Source organism: Rattus norvegicus, chromosome 11, assembly GCF_036323735.1.
Source record: "Rattus norvegicus strain BN/NHsdMcwi chromosome 11, GRCr8, whole genome shotgun sequence".
NCBI lineage: Eukaryota > Metazoa > Chordata > Mammalia > Rodentia > Muridae > Rattus > Rattus norvegicus.
In genome coordinates this window covers 85,018,025-85,043,482 of record NC_086029.1, presented here as the reverse complement: position 1 = coordinate 85,043,482, position 25,458 = coordinate 85,018,025, and the positions used below count along the sequence as shown (strand labels likewise).

The 25,458-nt window shown below is 43.2% G+C and overlaps 2 protein-coding genes across 4 annotated transcripts in view; one reads left to right on the top strand and one right to left on the bottom strand.

The window, feature by feature from the left end:
• Nucleotides 1-1,483: 1,483 nt before the first annotated feature.
• On the top strand, nt 1,484-21,186 carry Plaat1 (phospholipase A and acyltransferase 1). 2 transcript variants are annotated; one of them, XM_006248510.5, is made up of 4 exons: nt 1,484-1,682; nt 11,657-11,795; nt 14,380-14,645; nt 18,766-19,010. In XM_006248510.5, exons 2-4 carry the CDS (start codon nt 11,657-11,659, stop codon nt 18,862-18,864), a joined length of 504 nt encoding a protein of 167 aa, XP_006248572.1. In that variant the 5' UTR covers nt 1,484-1,682; the 3' UTR covers nt 18,865-19,010. The 2 variants fall into 2 exon arrangements, with proteins under 2 accessions (XP_006248572.1, NP_001099341.1); NM_001105871.2 differs by lacking the exon at nt 1,484-1,682 and adding an exon at nt 2,517-2,666 and having other exon boundaries at nt 18,766-21,186.
• Nucleotides 21,187-22,885: 1,699 nt separating this feature from the next.
• Nucleotides 22,886-25,458, bottom strand: part of Atp13a5 (ATPase 13A5) — a 139,402-nt gene continuing 136,829 nt past the window's right edge. Inside the window, exon 30 of one of the 2 annotated variants that reach the window (XM_039088300.2) lies at nt 22,886-23,843. In XM_039088300.2, the coding sequence (XP_038944228.1) occupies nt 23,583-23,843 (261 nt within the window). In that variant the 3' untranslated portion in view covers nt 22,886-23,582. The remainder of the gene's footprint in view (nt 23,844-25,458) is intronic. The other variant, NM_001191657.1, reaches the window with a different exon arrangement.

Genomic DNA, 25,458 nt, shown 5'->3' with positions numbered 1-25,458 from the left:
GAATCAAGCGACACAAAACAATGAGAATATTTTTGCTAATTATAAGAAGCACACACACACAATACATGTATGTGGTGTGTAAATGGTTGGAGGTCTCCATCTAATGCCACACATGTCAAATTGGGTTTTGTCTTCACACGTTGAATGGATCTTACTTTCTCCTAGAGTTGTTGCTCAGATGTGGACTTAGCATTTATTCAGTAAAAGAGGGGATGAAATCGTATCCGTTGGGGTCATTTCCGTGTTCCAACCTTTCCAACCCAACCAGGCTCTGACTCTAATAGCAAAACAAAAACCAAGCCAAACCCAACCAAAGAAGGAAAGCCAGTAGCTGCTTATTTGGGTGAAACAGAACATCTGGCCCAATCTGTACGGTGCATAACTATAGCTTTTGAGAGTCCACGCTGTTGTCATTCACTCTCCGGGGCTCACCCTTGCATTCTGGAAATGGTAATTCTGTGCAGCTCACCCAGATCGTGCCAGGGCATGGTCAACTCTCTCGCATTTCCCACCATATAGGGGTGAAGAAGAACGAACTCTCTGTCCTGTACGCCAAGCTTTGTCTCACCTGTAATCCCGTTCACTGGTAGCATTGCTTTTGCTTTTGGCCAGATGCATTTTCCCCCCACACCTGGCAGGGATCTAGAACAAAAATGATGAGATTTACTTCATCTTAATTCTATTATGAGGCACTTAGTCACAAATACCCCCAAAATGGATCGATCATTTATCATCTTGCCCTGACTGAGCAACTCTCCTCGGTTGACACTCATGAATCCGTAATGCCAGAAGGAGACTGGATGATTAAGTGTCCGATTAGAGAAAACAAATTAACCTGGCAAACGTAATAAATGTAGCTCATAAGTAGGATGGCTTTGTAAATGCTCGCACTAACTCTCCGGTATAAAATCATATACCACCTCCTCCTGTGATGACTCAATTGGAAAGGCTGAGGGACGCAGGCAAATACATGTTTATGTGTTTCCTCCGGGAAAGGTGCTTGAAGGGCCTATCAGATTCAGTTTATAACTAAATATGCATCAAATGGGAGATTTGGAAAAAACACTAACTCATGAAGAGCACATCTACAACCTCTCAAGTACTCTTACCCACAATGCCATTTGAAGGTTCCAGATGCTTCTGATGCCTTTTGAGTGCTCTGATTAGAAAGCGTCACCTGGGACCCTGAGCTGCAGATCCCTGAAACCAATCCACATCCACAACCCTTATGAAAGCAGCTGCCTTTCCCCATGTGACTGTCACTTCAAACCTAGCCGCTAACAAGCTTTTCTTCCGTGGAGGTGTCTTTCGGTTGAAATCCGATGTCTACCAGTGCACAAATCTAGACCAAGAGTAGTTTTAGCAGACTCTCAGAAGAGCTCACTGAGAGTCTGCCCCTCTTTGCCTATGTAGCCTGCTGGAGCTCCTGGGCACTCTGTTAAGCCCGGAGAAAGAGGATCCTCGCCATCCACAGCTCTATTTTTAACCTCAGTGGCTGTTTTGCTGGTCTTGGCCTGGTTGGTCTGTCTGGCCTCAAAAGGCAGGATCGCTGTGTTATGAGTCAGGAGTCAAGCTGAGAAAGGACCTATCTGTCTAGATCCAGGACTTTTCAGGTCAGGACAAGGGAGGGAACTCTGCCTCTGCTTCTTAATGAAGGCCAGCTCCTTCCCATCCCAAGCCAGGTAATTTTGGATCCCCATTTTCCCTATCTCATCCTCCTCCCCTCCATGCTTATGCTGATTTTTGTCAGTGTGTCCTCTCTGGCTCCTGGGTTCTGGGTCATTCTAAGAGGGACAATTTTGTGTGCACCCACGCAGGAGTGTATGAGTCATTGGTTTTTCTGAAGCAACACATCTCCCACTCTTTGTTGAGCCAAAGACGGAGATGTTTCTTTGGGGTGCAGAGCAGAGGGAGGAAAAAAAATGTTTGTCCCATAAGGAATCAGCATCCAGCTTGAACGTGGCATATTGTGTATCCATGACAACTATACATAAACATTTCTGGGCTCTGCACAAGCCAAGCCAGCCTAAAATCTGTAGCACCCGGCCTGACAAGACAAGCCAATCTTAAAGCTGTAGCACCTAGCATGTCCAGAGTCTGTTAAATATATTTTATATAAGTTTGTCGCAGCAAGGTCCTGGTTGCTGGGAGAATGAAACCAAGCAGGCACTGGACTGGGGCTGAGCTGTGACCAGACAATTAGTGTGTCTGCTTCAGCCAGCTTGGAGGGCTTCAGTGTCAGGTGACTGGTCCCCAAGATAGGGACTCCTTGCAGGTGGGGGTGGGGGTCGATCCTGTTGTGTGCACTGAGGATCCGGAGATCTGATACCTGATGCATGGGTGGAGGATCTGGGTGGCAGGAAGGGTGTGGGTCTGGGGCGAGGTTCAAAGACTTGGAGTCCGGGCCAGAGACCGGCGGTGCAATCTGGCTGGCGCGCGCCAGGAACCCGCGGGGGGAGCAGGAGTGGCGTGGCGCGGCGCGTGAGGACGCTGGCGTTGACGCAGCGGAGGGCGGCTGTGGTGGCCTTGGCGGTGGCCTTGGCCTCAGGGTGCTGCGGATGGAGTCACCCAGAGTCTGCTAGCGGCGCCGCAGGGAGCCGGTGGAGAACCCAAGAAGCCCGCCACTGCCTTCTGGGGCACTAAGACAACCCAGCTTGAGCAGGGAGGTGCGTTGGGGAGGGAGGGGAAGCGCTCTAGGTGCTAGGCAACCTTGTTTCTATCCGTCAGAAAGTTCAAAAGGGAAACAGCACCTGACTAAACTCCAGCCTGCTCTTTTTGTAAATGGAGAGACCAGAGGAACAAGAAACTCTTGCTTTCCAAGACCAGGACACTGTTGAGTGGCGGAAAGGATACAGGAAACCTAATCCACTGGGCAGAGCAGACTTCTCAGCTCTGTTCTTCTCACTGAAGTGACTAACAAAGTAGCCATATTGTCTTAGATCTTGGAACCGTGGACAGTGATATTATCTTGGCGTTTAGTAGTATGATTACGACTCGTGTTCTGGAAAACTGTGAACAGGTCTCAAATTCTTGGTTCCTGTATTCAGTTAATATTAAGTAGGCAGGCATTTGTGCCACACACTCTGTTAGAAACGATGTCTAGAGATAAACAAGAACCAGCCCTCCAACTGGGAGAGTGGAGAAGGTCCCCAGACACCAGTTACTGACACATGTTCAGGAAAGGAATGAGCGAGGAAAAATGAGAGAGCCTCAGGGAAACTCCGGAGGTGTCACCGTGGCAGACCGAGAGATGGTGGGGTGAGAGGGTGAGCCAAGATTAAGATGGAGTCGGTACGGGGTTGGGGATTTAGCTCAGTGGTAGAGCGCTTGCCTAGGAAGCGCAAGGCCCTGGGTTCGGTCCCCAGCTCCGGAAAAAAGAACCAAAAAAAAAAAAAAAAAAAGATGGAGTCGGTACCGGGGAGCCTAGGAAGCAACAACGCCTAGCATGGTTTTGATGCTATGGTTTATGGTGAATTTGTCCCAGAGTGAAAGCTCTCAGGTAAACTTCTGGATTAAGGATCCACAAGGCTCCAGGATCTGAGTCCAAGTCAGTCTAGATATCCGGCGTCACAGAAGCCTCTCCTCTTGGTGTAGCACCACCGCTGTGGATGGAAATGGGAACCCATCCAAACCGAACTGGGAGGCTCTTGGAGGCTGGGAAGCTAGAATCAGTAGTGCACGTTTCACACTTCAGGAGTATTCTTGCGGGTCGTCAGCTAAACGCTCTCCTGGGTATCCCGCCGCATTGGCAGCCTCATAGACACGAATAGCACTCAGGAAATGTCCTTATAACCGTCTCTGAGCAGTACACTTATTTCTTTCGATGCATCCCCCAGATGCATCTGAAATAGTGTAATAAACAGAGCAGTCCGTTTTCAGAATTGAAAAATGAAATCCTTGTACAGTATTGAGTGCTATGTTTGTGCTGGCCTTCGTTGTACATTATATGATTCTGTGCACATGAGCTGTTAGGTAAACCTTTGTAGCTCTTCGCCTAATGTGTGGTTCTGGGAACCACACAGATGGGTCTAGCATCACCTGGAGAAATAGGGACTCCAGAGCGAGGCTCCATTTGTTCATTAGCCAAGCGTTTATATGAAGTAGATATTTCTGTGCTTTTGAAGCTTCTCCCTCTAAGGGATGTCTGAGAGGAGGGGAAGATGCCATGACTTTTAGCCGGCACCTCCTTTGATTAATTATTAATTATATTCAGTGGTATAACAGAGCATGAAACTGGCGTAGGAAGATAGACTTGAAATTGAATCTCGGATATGTCACTCAGTGCCTGTGTGACTTTGAACCTGGCATGAACTCAGTTGGTCTCTACAATCAGCTTACAAAGCCACCACTCCAATCCTTGCCGTGTCCATCCTGCAGCCATGCTGCCCCTTCCCTCCCGTCACTCTCTTAACCCCTGAGAACACCATTTATCCACTAAGTTCGTAATTTTGTCATCGTAATAAGGGCACAGGTAGGACCACAAAGAACACAACCTTCCGACCTTGCGTTTGTTTGTTTGTTGTTTTCACTCGGCATAATTCTCTGATTCAGGTTTTGTTGACAAGTAAGGAATGTACAGATCAAAAGTGTTATATTTCTGTATCTGTGCAGTGTGTGCATTGGACAGATTCAGCCTCTCCCTCCAGTGCCATTCCCAACCAGCACAGCACATTATTTAATGTTCAAACTTTTTAAGTTTCTGCATGAGAAAGAACACGCAGTACTCGCCTTTCTGTGCCTGGCTTATTTTGTGTACTTGTTTTGTTAGACTGAGTTCTTTTAAATTCTTTATATATCCTGGATGGCAGCCCCTCCTTGCCAAACATAGTTTGCAAATATTTTCTCCCATCCTGTGGGCTGTCTTTTCATGCTGTTCAGTGTTTACTGTTTGGAAGGTTTTAGTTCTGTGTAATCACACTTGCTTATTTTTGTTGTTTCCCATGCCGTGGGGAATCCCATCCAGAAAATCATTATATCCGTCGATGTCTTGAAATACCTCTTGTGTTTTCTTCTGTGACATCTGGTCTGATATTCAGGTCCTTGTCCCACTTTGAGTTGAGTTTTAGACAAGTGTCGTGCAGATGAGTATTCCTCAAGACTTGAGGGAAGTCCTCAGCAATGCTCTCACTGGATGGATTTTCTGTGCCTTTAATGTTAATCTTTTCTGTTATTCTCTCTCACACACACACACACACACTCACATACACACACACACATACACACACAGACACACACAGACATACCCACACACAGACACACACACACACTCACATACACACACATACACAGACACACACACAAACACTCACATACACATACACTCTCATACACACATACACAGACACACACACACAGACACACACACATACACACACACTCACATACACACACAGACACACACACAGACACACACACACAGACACACACACAGACACACACACAGACACACACACACATACACACACTCACATACACACACATACACAGACACACACACAAACACATACACATACACTCACATACACACACATACACAGACACACACACTCACATACACACACATACACAGACACACACACAGACACACACACACATACACAGACACACACACTCACACACACAGACACACACACACACAGACACACAGACACACACACATACACAGACACACACACACTCACACACACAGACACACACACACACACACAGACACACACACGCACACACACCTTCAAATTCACATACTATTTCTTCCGTCAAGTACAGCCAGTTGTCGAGGCTTTCCTGGGTTATATTCTATTTGATTCAGTGACCTCCTCACTTCCCAGATTTCTGCCTCAGTCTCTCTGCTGAATTCTCATTTTTATGCTACAATGTTTGCCTAATTTCATCTAACTGTAAATCTGGGTTTTTGAGGATACCATTGAGATTTTTAATAATCATTTTTGAGACCTTTATCTTACTTTCTTAGAAATCTGCTGCTAGAGAACTATTATGTTCTTTTAGGGGAATGTCCCATTAACCCCTTCTTCACATTGCTTGTTACCCCTACCTTGAGATTTGTGCATTTGCTGGGCCAGTGCCTCTATCACTTTTAAGAGGTGCCCTTAGTAAGTATCATTCTTCTGAAGATGTGTCTTGGAGTGTCAGTTTGTCCTGTGATGTTAATTTTGATTCTAGCTGAGTATTGCAGTATAGTTTCCCTATAATTCCCACGCCTGTCATTTATAAATTTGGACATGATACACAGTGTGGCAGCATCTCAGACTGCACTTTCCATGTGCCCTGAGAGTGGAGATACTCCAGCAGCTCAGATGGGTGTGCTGTTTTACAGCAGAGGGCATGGGGTACTCAATGTACGGTTACTCCTACTAGTTCCATGGCGGCCGCATCAGATGATGACGGTTCCGTCCAACTATTCTGCTACTGGCAAGGGCCTCTACTTGTGGTAGCCAGGACTGGAACCTACTGTACTACTTGTGGTGGCCAGGATTCTTGTAGTGGGACCCACTGCACTCCTATTGGGGTATTCCTGCCCAGTCCTAATGGCATTAAATTCAGAGTGAACCAGATGGCAGCCAGACGGCAGTAAGAACTCCAGTTTTTTCTCTTTGCTGCTTCAACGACTGTCCCTGCCACTGAGTGGAACCAGGGGGTAGAGATGAGTGCATTTCTCTCAGCAGGTTCTGCTTGGCAGTGTATGGCTGAGGTATGACCTGGCCCCTGTATGTCTGGGAGTCATGGGGGTCAACTCCCCACCTTATTCATAACAGGCTTCGGAATACAGGTCTTGGGGAAAGGGCTGTGGGAACCATGTGTCAGTCTTGATACCACTGGCCCTGTTCCACATGTGGTTAACTATATATCCTGGGTCTCAGAGAGCAAGTGTGTTGGTCTCCTGGTATTCAGAGGCAACACTTCCAATCTCCTAGCACCAACCCCCTACAGAGCAGGGCATCCAGCAAGTTAGGCACAGTCACCCTGCTGGGCCATGGTAGATTCAAGAGTCAGCTATCTGCTGAGCCAGGGCTGAGGTGTGTTTGTGTAATACAGGAGATTGACTATGTAGGGTTGTTGGTTTTTTTTTTTTTTTTTTGATTCCTGGCTATAGCAGCCCACTTCTCAAGATAGGTACTGGTCACCATACCCTGAACCTTCCCTAGGAACCCTCTCCCAAAGCCAGGCTTTGCAAAGTTCAGGTTGCTAATCTAAATGAGCTTCAAGCTGACTATCCAGTAGCTACGATTGTTAGCATCCACATGGGTGGAACTTGCTGGAATTCTCTCTGTCACCTCACTCCTCCCAAAGGAAGAGTGGGGCTGGGGTGGCAGATGCTGGGGTATTCTGCTTCCCTTGCTAGGGTCCCAGGTTTCTGAGTTTCATTGGGCTGTAGTCTCTACTGCGAGGATTCCCAATGCTTCCTCATCTCCACCGGCCTCTAAATGCAGCTCTACATAGACCACTCTGGTTGTCCTTTGTAGAAGGGGAGCGAATACTGGGCACTTCCTTTTATTCTACTTATTTATTCTATTTACTTTTAAGGATTTATTTATTTTATGTACAACGGTATTTTGCCTGTGTCATGGTGTCAGGTCCCTTGGAACTAGAGTCACAGACAGCTGTGAGCTGACATATGGGTGCTGGGTCTTCCGGAAGAGCAGCCAGTGCTCTTAACCACTGATGCATCTCTCCAGCCCCCATATATATATATATATATATATATATATATATATATATATATGTATGTATGTATATTTTAAATAAGAAACTCTTACTTTTAGAAAGATTTATTAGCCTTTCTAAGATTATTAACTTTTATTTTTTAAAAGCGTAATGTCCCCGTGCGTGCACCTGTGGGAACTTATGTGCCTGTAGAGACCGAAGTATCAGATGCTCTGGAACTGGAAAACCAAACCCAGGTCCTTCCCATGTGTTGCGCACATCTATTGGACTAGCTTGAATATTGAGGTGTTTGTTGCCATTCTCCCATCGAAGGTCAGCTGAATTATTTGAAGCTATTAGGAATAAAGTCACTTATAAACAGTTGGAAATCAATTCTGGTTAAACGTAAGTCTTCACTGACCTAGCTCCTTAAGGTCTTCAAGGGCTTAAAGATATAACTGCGGGATCATATCTTGGAAACAAGGCTCGAAGGTGAGGATATTGACAAACTGTCCCAGTGTGGCTGTACCGTTTTGCACTCCCACTGGCAAGGGCTCTACACTGTTGCTGGCCCATGACGTCACCTCTCTGTTCCACTTGAGACGAGGGGCATGCGGTCATGTTTCGTTGTGGCTTTAACTTACATTTCCCTAATGTAAAGCATAGCTGGTCGGACTTCCGTGTAATTTCTGAAATATGAAAGCGTCATTTCTTCTTATGTTCTGTTTGTTGAATGTATTTATTCATTTATTGTTCTTAGTTATGTGTGTGGAGAGGTGGGGGTGGGCTTGTGCACATGAGTGTAGTGTGCACGGAGGTCAGGTCTGTGTGTGTGTGTGTGTGTGAGAGAGAGAGAGAGAGAGAGAGAGAGAGAGAGAGAGAGAGAGAGAGAGAGATCAGATCCTCTGGAGCTGGCGTTCCGGGCAGTTCTGAGCCACCTGATGTAGATGCTGGGAACTGAACTCTCCAAGCAGCACTTGCTCTGAAACCACTGAGCTGCCTCTCCAGTCCCATACTGAGGGTTCTAGACATGTAATTGATTCTGTCTTCACTTTATCACTGTGAATATTTTATTTTAGAGGATATCCAGTTTATCGAGTCTTCATTCTATGGACCAAACTTTTGAGAGTAAATATAAATACTCTGCCAACTCAATACTAAGGCTTTTCTCCTATATTCTCCATATTCGTGTGTGTGTGTGTGTGTATGTATGTGTTTCTTTCTGTCTCTATGCGACATAAGATTTAAGTTGAAGTCTATTGGTGATTGTGGGGTATTTTCCCACTGGAGATACTCAATTACTCTAGCTCCAATTGTTGAAAATCTGTTGTGAGATGACATAGGACTCTCATTAGTTGAAATTATTTTCAGAGTTCACTTTTCTTTATCTTAAGAAACAATGGGGGGTTGGGGATTTAGCTCAGTGGTAGAGCGCTTGCCTAGCAAGCACAAGGCCCTGGGTTCGGTTCCCCAGCTCCGAAAAAAAAAAAAAAGAAAGAAAAAAGAAAAAAGAAACAATGGCTTTGCACTGGGACCTGATGGCTGTTATTTAAGCCACACTTCTAGAAATTCTGAGATCCCAGAAGCCAAGTTTAGGAAAGGGTGAACTAGAGAGTTTCTGAGATTCCGTTTTGTAGCAACTTGCTAGGATATCTAAGAGGTCAGTGTGAGAAGCCACACTTCCCCTTACATGCTAACACGGAGGTCTCTCTTAGGTTCTGGGGGTTATTTACATGGCGTGCTTATTGTTCTATAATTTTAAAAAATAAACTATGATAGGTTTTGTGTGGCTAACACATGTTAGAGAATGAAGTGTGTTAGATATTAACTCTTTACAGTGAAACCACCCATTCCATTAAGCCATACGTCTTGTTTTAAATGGTACAACAAGGGCCAAATCAGACACAAAACACAATCCAATTTAAAGGTCTACAGAAAACAATACTATCTTCCCATCCATTTGAATAGGTTTTGCCAGTTTTTTCAAGGTATTCATAAAAGCTTGTAGTCCATTCACAAGGGGTTCTTTCAATAGTTTTCTGAGATAACCAACTCAGTGTACATTATTATGTCTGACTTATCTGTTGTTTGGTTTTCTGAGACAGGGTTTCTCTGGGTAGCCTTGGCTGTCCTGGAACTCACTCTGTAGACCACGCTGAAGTCAGAGATCTGTATGCCTGTCTTCAAAATCATTCAACTGAGCCTCTGCCCGAGTGACCTGCTCAGTAGTAGAATCAGCAAGTGGCAAGTAGAATTCAGGAAGTTGTACCCAATAGTTGGAATTGAAAAGATGGCTTTTTAGTTGTAGAACAGGCTAATAACAGAACAAACCCAAATAGAAATGAAGGTTTTCAGTTAGAGTTAATTGAGATAACGTTTTTTGAAAAGCATGTTACATTTCCAAATATTCCCTGTTCAAATAGAAATTATTACTAAAAGCTTGGCTAGGACAGACTTTGACTTCTGCAAGCTGTTGGATGCTCGCTGATTTCTATTCCCAGAGAATATGTTTGTTTACATCATAGTATATTACCTGGTTTTTCCCCTCCGTTAGTGAACACATTGTGAACGTCCATATTAAGTAAGACTCAAACATGTTTGAGAGGATGGGTAGACTTAGTGCTTTTATATAATTGGTTTGTGGTTATTTTTCAACAAACGGACAGCTTACATTTGGCTGCATTCCTGTGACAGTGTGATGACTGAAGATTTCGACAGACAGCAGGCCAATACTCAGGGAAACACCCTTCCAGCATCAATTATTGTTTCGCTTTTAAAACAATTTCTACAGTGCCAAGAAAGCAAGGAAAACTGTAATCCCAAGTCTTTAGCCTATGCTACCATGTGAGTGAGTTGGAAGTTTCTAGCACTTGCATTTCATTGGTGGGGACCCTACTAGATGCAAGACGGCAAGATGGTGAGGAACATTATTGTCAACTAGAGCCTCAGCGTGTGTGCAGCCCTTATTCTTCCTTTGATTGTGGAGATGCACATGACGTCCTCTTTCTGACTTATTCTCTTTCTGTGACTACACAGAAAGTGTAACCTCTACAAGACCAGCTGTCAGAAACATATGTGCTTTCTAAATGGTGTTGATTTAGAAGGAGGAAATGTTGCCACCTTGGAAATTCCAGGTCATGTTCACCAGTGCAGTGAGCTTCCCCATCTTGCACCTTGTCTGCTTCACTGTTTCTGGAATCACAGTGAGGGATGGGGTGGGGCTGGTTGTCATGGTTACAGGGACAAAAGACATCAGAGATGTAGCAGGTGGAAGCTAGAGTCTTCAACATGCTGCAGTACAGAACACATTCTGAACCTGGAAGAAATGGTCCAGAGCCCGCATTGCACCTGACGTCTGGCTTGATGTCCATCTGGCGTGTAGCCCATCTTTCCTTAAAATAAAGTGGTGAGGTGACTTTGGCGCTGCAGGATACTTCTCACATGTTTTAGTGTTCACAGTGTTCACCATCCGCCCACACCTCTGCTCCTTAGTTGTACTGCACAGCACACAGCCTGAAAGAATTCACATCTTAGATCTGGACCCCCGACTACTCACACTATCGAAGCAAAAGTGGACCGACACTTTCTAGAATGTGTTTCAGACGATTTGCATAGTGAGACAACCATACATTGGCTTTCCCTTTATTTCACCTCCCTGTTCCAAACAAGGCATATTTTGATACTTAATACTACTGAAATTTTGTACAAAAGGAAGTTCCACAAACAAATTATAGATCTAAAGAATAGTCATGGTAAGAAAGCATTGCTGTAGAGAATTATGCAAGAGCTGGTCCAGCTCCCCTTGCTGCTAACACACACACACACACACACACACACACACACACACACATCCAAAGAAAGCAGTGAGTCTGAGTTATTACCAGAGGTCATCTCAGTAATTCCTTTGTCCCTCTGATACTGTGGAAGCAACCCTTCCTCAGACTATCATTCTGTGAGCTTAGCAGCAAGCTCATCTTTCTGCCTGTCCTTGCAGATGGCGGTTAACGATTGCTTCAGTCTGACCTATCCTCACAACCCCCACCCAGGAGACTTGATTGAAGTGTTCCGTCCTTGTTATCAGCACTGGGCACTGTACTTGGGTGATGGCTACGTTATCAACATTGCACCTGTAGGTAAGATTTGTTTCCAGGGTCCCCTGGGAGCTTTTTAGTTATTTTGTAATTAGAAGGAACAGAAAATAAAATCATAAAACAGATAAAAATGCAGAAACTAAGTCCAACTAATTTTAAAAAATGATATTCAAAGACCAAAGCATTATTTAAAAGATTCCACAGACTAAATAACATTAAAATTAAAAATCCCCACCTTAAATATTCCTAATTACAAATAAATGACTAGCTGAGGGAGACATGGCCCCAAACATGACTAAGCTCTATGTCCTTACGTCTCACACAAGTGGGTGATTTCAGCTGACTCAGCAGCTACTGATAGATTGTATAGTATGGGATGAGTGCTACTCTCAGTGTTGCAGCTACAGAGCTATTTAGATATCTACACACTGGTACTTATACTTTCACAGGCAATGGGAGCAAGGAAGAGCAAATTATCAGATATGTTAGGAAGGATGTGGAAAATCCAAGTGAGGAAGGTTGCCTATAAGACCCTGGATCTAGAACGATAGGAATGGGGAAGGAGAGAGCTACAATTAGGACAGTTCTGCAAGGAAGCAGCATCAGAAGTAAGACTTGAAAGATGTGACAAAAGTAATTTCATTGTAGCTAGGAAACTGGTACCTCAGAGGAGAGACAGCAAAAGCCAAGAACAGAAGCCAAGAGACAGAAAAGCCACAAAGGGAGAAGTTTGAAAACAGTCGGCAAAAGAAGAGAACAGACATTTCTGCTTTAAATCCACCTGAAAGTTATAGATTAAGACACTGACTGATTTTCTACTCATCTCATTAGCAAAGGATAGGATGATCACATGCAGTATGGAGGACAGAGACCAGGCAAATTAATACAGGGATATGGTTGACAGAAATAGAAACTGATAATGCCATTCACAAAACCAGTTTCACACTATGCGTTGAGTTTTCAAATATTTCTTATGCTCTGCATCTAATTTTACTTCCAGGAGTCTGGGGAAACATTTAAAAATGAGGGCAAATTTCATTTCTAATGGTTTAAGAAAACGAGACAATGGCTTAATTTTCAACAGAGAACGGTTAAGCACATTACAATTTAGCCACTGGGTATAAGGTATCTGTGTCTGTTAGAATCTTTGAGTTGTACATAACAGACACAAGCAAACAAGGGAAAAGACATGTCCATGGCTTACATCAGAAAGGGTCGAGATGGCCTCAGACAGCTGCAGGGTTAGGAATGGCATCACGTCAGGATGTTTAGACTCACGAGTATCTTTTCTCTCCCACCTGTCATTGTCATTCTCTGACTGTGGAGGGAAACAGAGACAGTTCACAAGCTGAGGCTTCATTCTTACAATTCTATGACTCAACAGGAAAGAGCTAATCTGCTCTCTCTGTGTACTGGAGTTTAGAAATCATGGAGAATGACTCTAAATTGGCCCATTGTGAGCCACAACTCCATTTCTCGAGAATAAGATGTAATACAGTGATGGGCTCTGGCAGGCAGTTGAGGGTAGAAATAGGCAATGGTGGAACTATAATAAGATAAAGCAACTATAATAGCAATTTTAAAAGCATATTTGTGGACATGTTTAACTATTTGGGAGATGGTCTTAATATATTTAAAAATTTCTAAAGTGTAATATGTGACATAAAACCCCACTTAAAAAGAATATTACATACGTCAGTGTATACAACATCTGTTCCTGTGTACTTCCAGTGTCTCCCATATAAACTGATGAGTGTTGCTGCTCTGTTGCGAAGACAGAGATAGAAGAATGGAGAAAGATTTCAATTTTAGTCATAACTGAAAGAGAAATTTACATGTCAGTTTATGTAGAGTCCCTCCCTCCTAGTAGTTATAGGACTATGATGGCCATACATAAAAGATAGGCACGTGAGGCGAGAGAACAGGTCCCAGAATATGCCAAGCCATGCGGAGTCATGATATTGACATATCAGACCTAGATACAAAGGGTCCTGGCCATCTAGGCAATGGTTCCCAATAGAGGTACCTCAGGTGAAGAGAAGAGACCCAAAGGGTTGTTCAGGCGGGGAAAACATAGAATGAAGCCCTACCTGTGTTTTACCTACTGAAGTTAGCTTCAGGTTTAGGACATCAGTTTGCTGGCCAGAGGAAATGACAGAAGACGAGCAGAATCTTAGCGGTTTTACAGCAGGAAATGTGGGCTTACATTAAAGCCCGAGGAAGAGAAAGCGAACGAAGAAGCAAGAAGTCACAGCTAGGTCGTAGAATCAGAACACGCCACTGCTAACCCCTAAGATATCCATTTGGAAGAATTCAGATGCTATGAACAAGCAGGCACACTAGACAAATTGGTCAATAACCTGACCCATACCTTGCTAGAAATGTATGCAAAAATCTCTCATAATGCCAACTGTTAAAGGCCTTACTTGCCAAGAACAGGGCAGAGGAGTTCATGCACCTTGTATTCTTTCTCACATAGTACTGTAATCGAGAACACTTCTAGTTTCTTGCATAAGGAGAAAAGAGCAATCTACGATCCCCCGCATCTCTAGCCCTCTTTCCTAGACGTCATTGGTACTCTGTGGATCAGATCGCTAAGCCCCGCCCATCAACATTCTCATTACAGATGGCATTCCCTCATCATTTTCAAGTGCCAAGTCTGTGTTCAGCACAAAGGCCTTGGTGAAAATGCAGCTTTTGAAGGATGTTGTGGGAAATGACACATACAGAATAAATAACAAGTACGACACGACCTACCCTCCTCTCCCTGTGGAGGAAGTGATACAACGGTCAGAGTTCGCGATTGGGCAGGAAGTAACCTATGACTTACTGGTCAACAACTGTGAGCATTTTGTGACCTTGCTCCGCTATGGAGAAGGAGTGTCAGAGCAGGTGAGTTTTCTTCAGGATGTTCGAGAAGTTTCTCACATTGTGAAAATCCTATCTGTCATGGTAAAGGTCTTACACTTCAACCAAAGTGCAAAGAACAAGAAAAATTGGAAATGCCAAAAGGCAGAGAAGGGGGCTGTTAAAAATACGGTTAAGTTAGAGATCAAACAGACTAATACTTGGACATCTTAAAATCTGGGCTGGAAGGGGACTTGATAATTTCCCTACACTGAAATTATTCCACGTGCTACCTAATCACATCCCTTCACCCTAGACCTGGGCAACATAACTTATTGGATTCTTTTTCATTGTATGCATCCCTTATCTTCGTTGAGTGTCGCATAGTCAGAATCAGGTCATATGCTGCCTTTTGATGGCCTATCAACCACTTTGCCTATATCCAATATCCAGACTGTGGCTTAATTTTAATATCATTCAAAGTTCCATAACTAACATTTTTATTGTTAAAGTTCAAATAAGCTCCTAAAATTATCTATCTATAAGACAGCCACGCCCTTTAATAAGGCCATACAAGGCAGTGTGCAAACAGATCATGCCTGCTCTTCAGTGCATTGCTGCAGTTGTGGAGTCTCAGAAAATAGACACTGATAAATTCTGTAGTCACACAGGGCCTGCTATTCGGCCTGTTATCACTGGGTTTTCACAGATCCTCATAACAGGGCCTTTGCTGAGGCCTTCAAACATAGGATCTTGAAAAGAGTAAGTATCCAGGGTCTGACTGGTGATTTTATAATCCCGAATAAGCCATAGGGTAGAAGTTCTGCCAAGACCATTGTGAGACTTCAAAGCCTGTAGGTCAGCTCCCACGATATGTAACTCCAAGAGATTGTCCAGTTCCCATGAGATTTTGCTGCCTTGAATGAGACGACAGAAAAGCGCACTTGGTATTTGAGAAAATACACAGAAGGAGGCTTTACTAGAATAGTGTTGCCCTTTGATCAAGTATATCCCTTCTCTAAGCCTCATGTTTATGAGATTTCTCCCATGCCTCGGGTTTCTAGAAGCTGAAAGTGTCTCGCTGGGGGCCGCCCCAAGCACGGGATCCTATCATTTTCCTAGGATTGGAACCTGCTCTCATTTGACTCTATTTGCTGCCTTATTGAACTTTCAGGTTTTCCCTTCCTGCCCCATTTCCTTGAGTCAGACCTTCTCATTGGCTTCTGACCTTGCTCTTTATTCTTCTTGGGAATTTTATGTACATAGCATTTCTTTGCCTCCTTTTTTGTTTGTTTGTTTGTCTTAATGTGCATGGGCCAAGACCTCAGCATGGCCTCAGGTGGCAGTGTAGGCTACTCACGTCATGCTGTTCTTACTCGAGTTTCCAGTGCCTTCTCTCTTCATAGTTTACCAACCCTTCTCTTTGTCTCCAACTTGATACCACGTACGTGTTCATTGTAGTGGCATCAAGTGTGTCTCTGGGTGTCCTTGGTGTGCCTCTCACCTTGTGATATTCTTAGTAAATAATTTAGGTAGTGATTACAAATATTATAGGTAACATAAGCATAAAACTACAAAATACATAAAAGTACAATTACAGAGGAAAATAGGATTTGTAAGATAAGACCAGGTTGTCTGCATGATCATTCTCTCCATGGAAACATTTGGCGGGAGGGAGTTAGAAAGAGGCAAAGTTCCAGGTTCATTCTGTTGTAATGACCAGAAATGTCTTGAGGAAGAAAGAGTTGGCTTACAGGTTGCAGTCCATTATTGGATGTCAGAGAAGATCAAGCAGGTACTACCCAGAGACAGTCCTACATGCTATTCTACGAATTATCTCCAATCAAAGAACTCCCTTTGACTTAGGGTTTTACTGCTGTGAACAGACACCATGAGTAAGGCAACTAGTAGACAACATTTAAGTGAGGCTGGCTTACAGGTTCAGAGGTTCAGTCCATTATCATTGAGGCAGGAGCATGGCAGCATCCAGGCAGGCATGGTGCAGGAGGAGCTGAGAGTTCTACATCTTCATCTGAAGTCAGCTAGGAGAAGACTGACTTCCAGGCAGCTACGATGAGGGTCTTAAAGCTCACACTTACAGGGACACACCTACTCCAACAAGGCCACACCTCCAAGCGGCGTCACTCCTTGGACTAGGCATTCTCAAACCACTGTACCCTTCACATCCAAGAAGTCCAGCCAGGGCAACCTACTTGATTTGTGACTCCTGGACTGGTTTATACTTAGCTAGCTTTCTTATGCAATCCTGGTGGTTAGGCCATCCTATATCAGTACCCTACCATCATGCCTACAGGGCAATCCTTCAACTGACACTCCCTTCACAGGTGATTCTAAGCTGTGTCAGGTTGGCAGCTAAAGCTGACTAGGAAAGGAAAGGAGTCACAGCTGTAGGCCTACTCCCTTCTGATCACAGGCTTACATAACAAAGAGAACACAGGCTGTAAACATAAGGAGCAAATTCTCCTTCGTCTTGCCAGTTTGCAACAGGGAAGCAGCAGTGAGGACACCGTACAGCATTTCAGAAATATGTAGGAAGAGGCTCCATAGTAAAAGCATATGAGGTTTACAGAGGGAGCTCTCAAGTGTGACCTTGCCTAGGTAAGAGCAGTTGCCAGATATTTGACACACAAAAAAAGTTTGCTTTATTTGAAAGCCATGACTCTTGAACCTCAGAGTTTTAATGATGTCTATGATGACTCCAAAGTATCTCAATATGACTTTTCAGTCATAAAACTGCTCTCAAACCCATGAGGATGCAAGGCAAATATTAGCTGAGTGCCACGAAAACCATTAATATTCATTAGCTACCCTCATCACGACGACGATTAATACTCTAATAGCCGTGAGTGACTGAACTCTTTTATGGACAATTGACTTTGAGAATGGCTCGCTCCGTCTATACGAAAACCAACTTGACATGACAGTTGACTAATATTGACTCTTCTTAAAGCGTACTAACTTGGTTCCATGTCACAAAGCACTGTCCAAAAGTGGCCGAAGGGTTAGAGTTATGGCTAATGTTGGGGGTAAATAGAATGCTTATTTCATCTTCCAGGAGACATTTGCAGGAAGCTAGAGTGCAAAGTCGCACGGGTGCTGAGTCAGAAACCAGAGGAGCGGCTCGATGGCTCTGCTCTCCATGGCTCACTTGCCTTGCTTTCTTCTACAAGCCAGGACTTCCTGTCCATGAGTGGCACAACCCACAGCTGGCTGAGCCCTCCCACATCAATCATTGACCAAGATGCCCTCCCCCCCCCATGTGCCCACAGGAGGCAATTCCTCCATTGGTGTCCCTTTTCCCCGGGTGACTCGACTTTCAAGTTGACACGTACTATCTAGTACATGTGCTTACTGTAGCCATCAAATAAGAGATTATGGCTACTTAGCTCAGGTAACAGATCATACTCCTGGACTCTTTTAGTTAGAGAAATGTACACACGTACACACAGAAAGAGAGAGAGAGAGAGAGAGAGAGAGAGAGAGAGAGAGAGAGAGAGAGAGAGAGATCGGGATCAAACTGTATAGGGAAAACAAGCATCTGTGAATTTTTTTAAAGATTTATTTATTTATTATATATGAGTACACTGTAGCTGTCTTCATGCCTACCAGAAGAGGGCATCAGATCTCATTACAGATGGTTGTGAGCCACCATGTGGTTGCTGGGATTTGAACTCACGACCTCTGGAAGAGCTGTCAGTGCTCTTAGCCACTAAGCCATCTCTCCAGCCCTATGAAGTTTTGACTTACATCTAAACATCTTGGTGGTATGATGACCTTGGGCAGTAGAACCATTTACTTGCAGTCTCCATGTTTTGCAGAAGAGCACAACACTCCCTCCCTCTCTCCTCAGAAGATTATGATGAGCAGCCAGGACCCATGTCCATAATGAGCTTAGACACTGCCAAGAGCTTTAATGTTCAGGAATAGAAAATGACGTGTGTTTGCATCTTTTGCACAATCATAAAAATCACAATTGTATTCCTAACTTATTTGGACCTTGGACTTTTAAACACATTCATCGTACGTTAAAATAGTTCTTTGGCTTATGTAGCAAACCAAAGCTGCAAGACAACACTGCCATCTTTAGATTAAGATGTGTTTGTTTGTTTGTTTGTTTGTTTGTTTGTTTCTCATTTCTTTTTAGGCCAACCGAGCAATCGGCACCATCGGGTTGGTGGCAGCTGGTATTGATATCTTCACATTCCTTGGCTTGTTTCCCAAAAGACAAGGAGCAAAATCTTAGCAGTTTATTGAAGAGATTGGAATGAAGAAGTTTGTGAGGGGAGAGAGATCTGGGGTGAATACTTATTTTGAATGCTTCATTATTGCTCATGGTCCCCATGATGGATGGCAGACTCTGTAATAAATTGCTTGCTGATTTTAATCTTATCGCTGAGCCGAGAAAAGTTTTTCCCCACTAGTAGAGATTTGCCGTGGTGGCTTGAACAAAACGCAGTTGCCTTTTGATCGAGCCAGCTGAGGATCTGAACTAAACCAAGACCGCATTTCATCTTCTACTGTAAATATTGTTTCCCTTTTCCCTAAGGACGGCTGTTTTGCCAGAGGTTCGGAGAACCATTTACATATGCTTCTGAAAGGTAGTCGCTAGGGCCAACGTCTAAATTCTTATTCCTTTCCTTGTCAGAAGAAAGGGAAGCGAACATATCCAATACTACAGATACATGGATACATGGATACGTCCATGGTACACATCCAAATACTTAAGGATCTCGGAACGACAAAGCATTTGCAGCACCTGTGTGGGCAGAACCTGAAAGAAGAGGGTGGGTGGGGGATTTTGTATGGAATTCTTATGAGCAGTGTGCGTGTGGACAGTTTTAGGTGTCAGCCTTTGGTCTCCATCTTTTTTATTTTTATTTTGTTTTTGATGTTTAAAAAAAATTTTTTTTGGAGACAGGATGTGCTGTCCTTCACATCTTATGGCAAACTAGCTAGCCTGGGAGCTTCCAGGGAGCCTCCTGTCTCTGCCTCCATTGCACGGTAAGCGTTCTGGAATTACAGATGTACACCAAAAAGCCAAGTTTTATATGGACTCTGGGGATCTGAGCTCAAGGCTTCATGCTTATGTATGAAAACACTTTACCCACTGAGCTCCTCTCTCTCTCTCTCTCTCTCTCTCTCTCTCTCTCTCTGTCTTGTACTTTCAGACCCAGTGAGTTCAGGAATCAGTGTTGAGGAATGGGCTGTATTTTGAATGATTTAAATGGATCCTTCCAGATTGTATAGTAGTTCAGTGGTTCGGCCTTTGGGCCTTGGCAAGCAATCATTAGTAATGATGTAAAGTGCTATATTTATAATGCAAATTTCCTCATCCCTCAAGGGATCCCATGATTTTAGTCTTCCATTTTACTGATTATATGTTGAATTAAACTACTTTTAATGCCATTCCTGTAGCATTCTTGGTAGTAGCAGGTCAGGAAAGGTAGAATGTAAGTCTTTTCTACATGAAGATGATGTAAGGGCATCATAGCACGAGCCCATAAACCACACAGCTAGCCCCGCATCCTTTTGTGCCATTATCAAAAGCATGTTGGTCATAAGGAAATGTGTCAGTGAACACAGGAGTAGAAAGTGATAGAATATGGTAAAGTCCAGTGCAGAAGGCTCAATGGAGGCCTCACACCTGGTAAACTGATTTGACCTTGTTGCTAGAAACACTCTCACTACTGAAGGGAAGCAAGAGTAACGTTAACAGAAGTATGTGCTGCCATTCCCGTCCCAGAGTCCCTCTGTCCCTTCTTTATTTTTCCACAACAGACCCTTCTCCTTCTAACCCCCAAACTCACCCTTCAGTGCATGGTCTTCTCAGAAAGCACACAGTTACTTTTATCCTGAATACAGGTCTCAGCTCAGTGGGCAAAGCTTTTTATAATATATTCTTTATATAGTAAAGAGTACACAGGTTTTGAGAATTTTCCCATTAAGGAAAGAGCAGCTGCAGCCACTGGGCCTTCTTCCCTCTTTCCCCCTCGTGTGCCACCTTTCAATAAAATATATTTACAGAGAGCAAGCCAGCTCACAGCAGACATTCATCTCTGGCAGAATTAGACCGCCAGCCAGGAAAAGGGAGGAGTAGGGTTGAGAACCAAAAGCCTCTTGGGGCTTCAGGACAAACCTTTCTAGAGAACTCTGACATCTCCACTCCGGAAAAGAAGCGAGGTGTTAAAAGAGAACATCAGAAACGCACTTGTTAATCCATGGGTTTATTACCTTATCAGTCCCGTGAGGTTTGGTTTGCCATAAACGTGGCCAACCTTAGATCGGGCAACCTCAAAAGAGTCAGGGTTCTTTTCCTGCAGGCCTTCAGTACTCATGTGTTTAATGCAACTTGAACTTGGATCAGCTATTTTCCCAGCACTACAAAATATTGTCTGGGCATATTTTCAGCAGTCAGTAATGGAGTCCAGCTCTATCATGTTTCAAAAAATGGAATGTTTAGATCATCTGCATCAGGTGATAGGTTTTTGGTAATACTAGGGAAAGAAATGTCTGTGCTTTTATTGAATATGTACATATAACAAATAAAATATGTTATCTAAATGTCACACTGTGTCAACTGAATCTGTTCATTCAAGGAGTCAAATTACTGAATAGGACTGTCAGGTAAAGGAGACCTTTGCCTTGACAACTTCAAGGTTGCTATAATGTTTTTCTTTTAATGATAAGCTAACGTGCTTTAAAAAGCAGATTTGTTTTCTTTTATGTGGAGAAGGAGAGAGAGAGAGAATAGAGAGAGAGAGAGAGAGAGAGAGAGAGAGAGAGAGAGAGAGAGAGAACAAAAAGAGGTGTCAGCCAGATCCCTGCCCCAGACCTGGAGCTACATGAATCTGTTAGCTGCTAATGTGGGCGCTTGCATCCAAACTGCTCCTCAGCTGTGGTCAACTGCTCCAGCCTTAAAATCTGTTTTTAAAAAAAAACTTTCGGGGCTGGGGATTTAGCTCAGTGGTAGAGCGCTTACCTAGGTAAGCGCAAGGCCCTGGGTTCGGTCCCCAGCTCCGAAAAAAAAGAACCAAAAAAAAAAAAAAAACTTTCAATTGTGTTGTTTTTTTTGCTGGCCTGACTGCTATGTTAGTTTCCTCTCTCTCTCTCTCTCTCTCTCTCTCTCTCTCTATATATATATATATATATATATATATATATATATATATATATATATATGTGTGTGTGTGTGTGTGTGTGTGTGTGTGTGTGTGTGTGTGTGTGTGTGTATATATCGTTGATGTTATTAAATACCTGACAGAAGCAATTTAAGTAAAGAGGGGTTTCCTTTGCTCACAGTATTAGAGGGATTGCAGTTCATCACAGTCATGATCTAATCACATCATGACTGTGGACACGGTCACAGTGGACCATGGAGTGTGGACTGTGGATCACACCGTGTCCACAGTCATGATGCAGAGACAGTGACGCTGGCTCTCAGTACCTTTTCTCATCTTTATTCCATCAGGGCCAGGTCCACGGATCAGCATTTTGGTCAAGTCTTCCTATCTCAGTAAAAACTTTCTGGAAACATCTTCACACAGACATACCAGAGAGGTCTCTCTTACACGATTCTAAGTCCAATTGAGTTGGCAATGAAAATTAAGCATTACAGCTAGTAAATTGGACAGTTTTAAAACTATCACTCTCTGAACAGCTATGCATACAAAACAGCTTAAAGGCAAACGTTTGTCTTCATAGGTATGCATGTTGGCGCTGTTGGTTGGAGTCACAGTGCTTATAATGTCACTTACAGCCATAGTTTGCTAACAGGTTGGAAACTAAAGACCTCGGCATGGTGAACCAAGCGCTAACTTCTGGAGACTCCATATATTGTGCTGTTAGTCAGGTGGTTGCTGTTCACGTGTTTGGTTGACAAGCTGCCTACGATCGTGGAAGGTCTGTTGAGTCAGCAACATTAGATTTAGCACTTCAAAGAAGTTAACCTAGGAGTTCAAGTGTTCACCAGAAGTATTTCCTCTCAAGCTCGCAGCAAGCATGACACACACTAAAGGCTCGTGTACAGAATGCATTGTGAAGGATGCATCCTGTTCTTGTCTTTGGTAAACACCTTTGATGATTTGAGTCATTAAAATGATGGGATTAGGTTGCCTAGTAGCTTGGAGATTCTCATAATGTGGGCAAAACCATCATAGGTCCTTTCTAAAGAATTTTGTTTTTAAGATGACCAATGAATGATGAGTTCAGGGAAGTTCTTAGAATTTGAATTTTTGTGCATTGATAATAATATGAATGTGACACACTTTATAAAGTGAAAAAACACATTTGAAAAGTTTATTTCATTATTCTGGTCTACTCTGCACTGTTAGGCTCCCCAGACCCATACACTATACTTTTGAAATGTACCAAGTTGGTGTATTTTGCTTACACCCTAGCAACACCCATGCCGTGATTATAAAAGATTAGCACCGATCTCTACTGTTCTCAACTTCCACACCACTCTGGCTTCCTGTGTACCTAGGGTGGAATAATTCATCTTATTTCTCCACTTAAGTCACACCAAAGATGCAAACCAGGAGGAATCTTATAATCCTGGCCAATGTATGTACATGAATGTGCTCCACAAATTAATGTAAGACTAAAGAAACTTACATCGATTAATACATTACTATAACTTTCAAACACCAAGTGCTTTCTCAGTTTTTCTTCTCATCCGATGTCCATACATCTAATCTTGTTGCATGAGAGCTGTCCATTTAGAACAATACAATATGAATACGGGTTATTACAAAGGTGATCTGAGACATGCAGGTTTCTCTGGAGCTAGTGAAGGGTAGAATGAATGTTAAGTTCTTTGCTGCAAGGGTCGCTATGTTGAAGTGCATTGGATACTTCGACAGAGAGAGAAGAGAAGGATATGTATGCAGTTTCCTCCTTTCCACAATGTTTAGTTTGGGGACAAAGGGTGATGTTGTGGATCAGGCGTGACTGCAATTCAGGTTACAGTCTGGTCCAAAAATGCTGTTCTGAAGCTTGCCCTCCCAGTTTGAGCTTCCCTTTCGGGACCTGTTCAGGGCTTTCATAGGCTCTGTTGATGTAGAGTCCATTTTTGCCATTGACTGCATAATCTGTCCTGTTCGTGGGAGGCCACGTCGAGTCTTCTGCCAGCTTTCTCTGCAAGATCCTATACTGACTTTTCGAGTAGAATCCAAATTCTTTCTTTATAAACAGCCAGAGCTCTCTATTTTGAAGGATGGCATCCTGAAAAATCGAGGAAGATGATAGTGAAACTATTGTACTTATGCAAGTAAGCCCCTTCCAGCCACCTAGCCCTGGAAGCCTAGGACCCTGAGCTTCCTCTACCGAGCTCAAGGTTGCTGCCTCCACTGCTATTTTTCCTAGAAGCTTAGATGTTTCTAGGCACACACACACCTGCTAAAAACTCGAGGCCTTTCACTTCTTCCAATTTCCTGGTGAAATCCTGGCTAGGGATTCACTTACAGTTCTTTCACTAGAAGACTCAAACTAACTTTAACACACCACATATCAAGAAAATAAAACAAAAGAAGGAATGGGGAGACATGGGGTGGGGGAGGGGAGGGGAAACAAACTATAAACTGAGTCCCACCACGTCACATACAAAGTGCCAAAGATTGTTGCTTGAATGAGTAGTGTGAAGCAATCAAACACATTCTTAAAATTTATTTTGATGTATGCACATGTGGGGGGGAGGGGTATGTGTTTATTCAAGTATCTGCAAAGGCCAGAAGATATCAGAGGAGTTGGAGGTTGTCCAACATGGGTGCTGGATACTAACATCAGGCCCCTGACAGAGCAGCAAACACTCATAATCACCACGTCTCTCTAGTTTCTCAAAATTGTTTTCTTTCCCATGCTTTTGAGTTCCCTTTTATTCTTTCCGCATGCAATTTTTACAAACAACAGTAGAATTGATCTGATTCCACTTTGTATTTCCCTTTGTTTATTGCTAGACGTTCTGTCAGCTACAACTTTTGAGTAATTGCATCTTGTAAGAAAGCTTATTGTAGTTGACATAAAGCTATAGTCATCTTATTATCTTTAAAGAATATGGCATTTCTTCAAATTGCAGCGTAAGCATTGAAGTACAACGTTTGAATCGTATTTTGCTGCTGTACATGATGCTGTCATGAATCTCTTCATACAAGTAGGACTAAAATTTTTCTGTCTCATTTTGTGATATTTTTAAAATTTGAGATAAAGGTGGAATTCCTGATTTAAAGAATATAAGAAATTCTCTCTCTCACACACACACACACACACACACACACACACACACACCCCTACTTAATTTGATTGGTCCATTCTCCCAGAAGACTTGCTTATACTTCAAGAGTCATTTTTTAATTCCTTTATAAAACACCATCCAAGCCTTTTTTCTGTGTGGGTGAGCTATTTAATAATAGCACTCAATAGAGGAGTAACACTCATAAGAAGGTCTTCAAGGCTCACAGTTGATGACAATAAAAGTGGCTTCCATTCTCTCCCAATTAGAGGAGGCCTCTTGAAGACACCTTCACTCTGTCTAAAGGTCTCCTTGTGTGTCAGAAATGCAGGGCCACCTGACCTCACTTCTAGAGTATTGAAAACAGTAGGGATCAAATACAATGCTTCTTGTGACAAGCACTGGAGCTCAATTGGTGTTTCGCTTTGTATGGAGAAAGATACCAGGAATGTTTCTCAACAGCCTTCAAAGAATTTTAAGTCATTCTCTGAAGAACTTCTCTCAATAAGATCATGCCCAGTTTTCAAGAAAGTCTTACTAATCCTTTTTTGGGGAATGAAGTAGTTGCTATAAACAGTGATTGTAGGTTGAAAATGAGACCCTGAATTTACA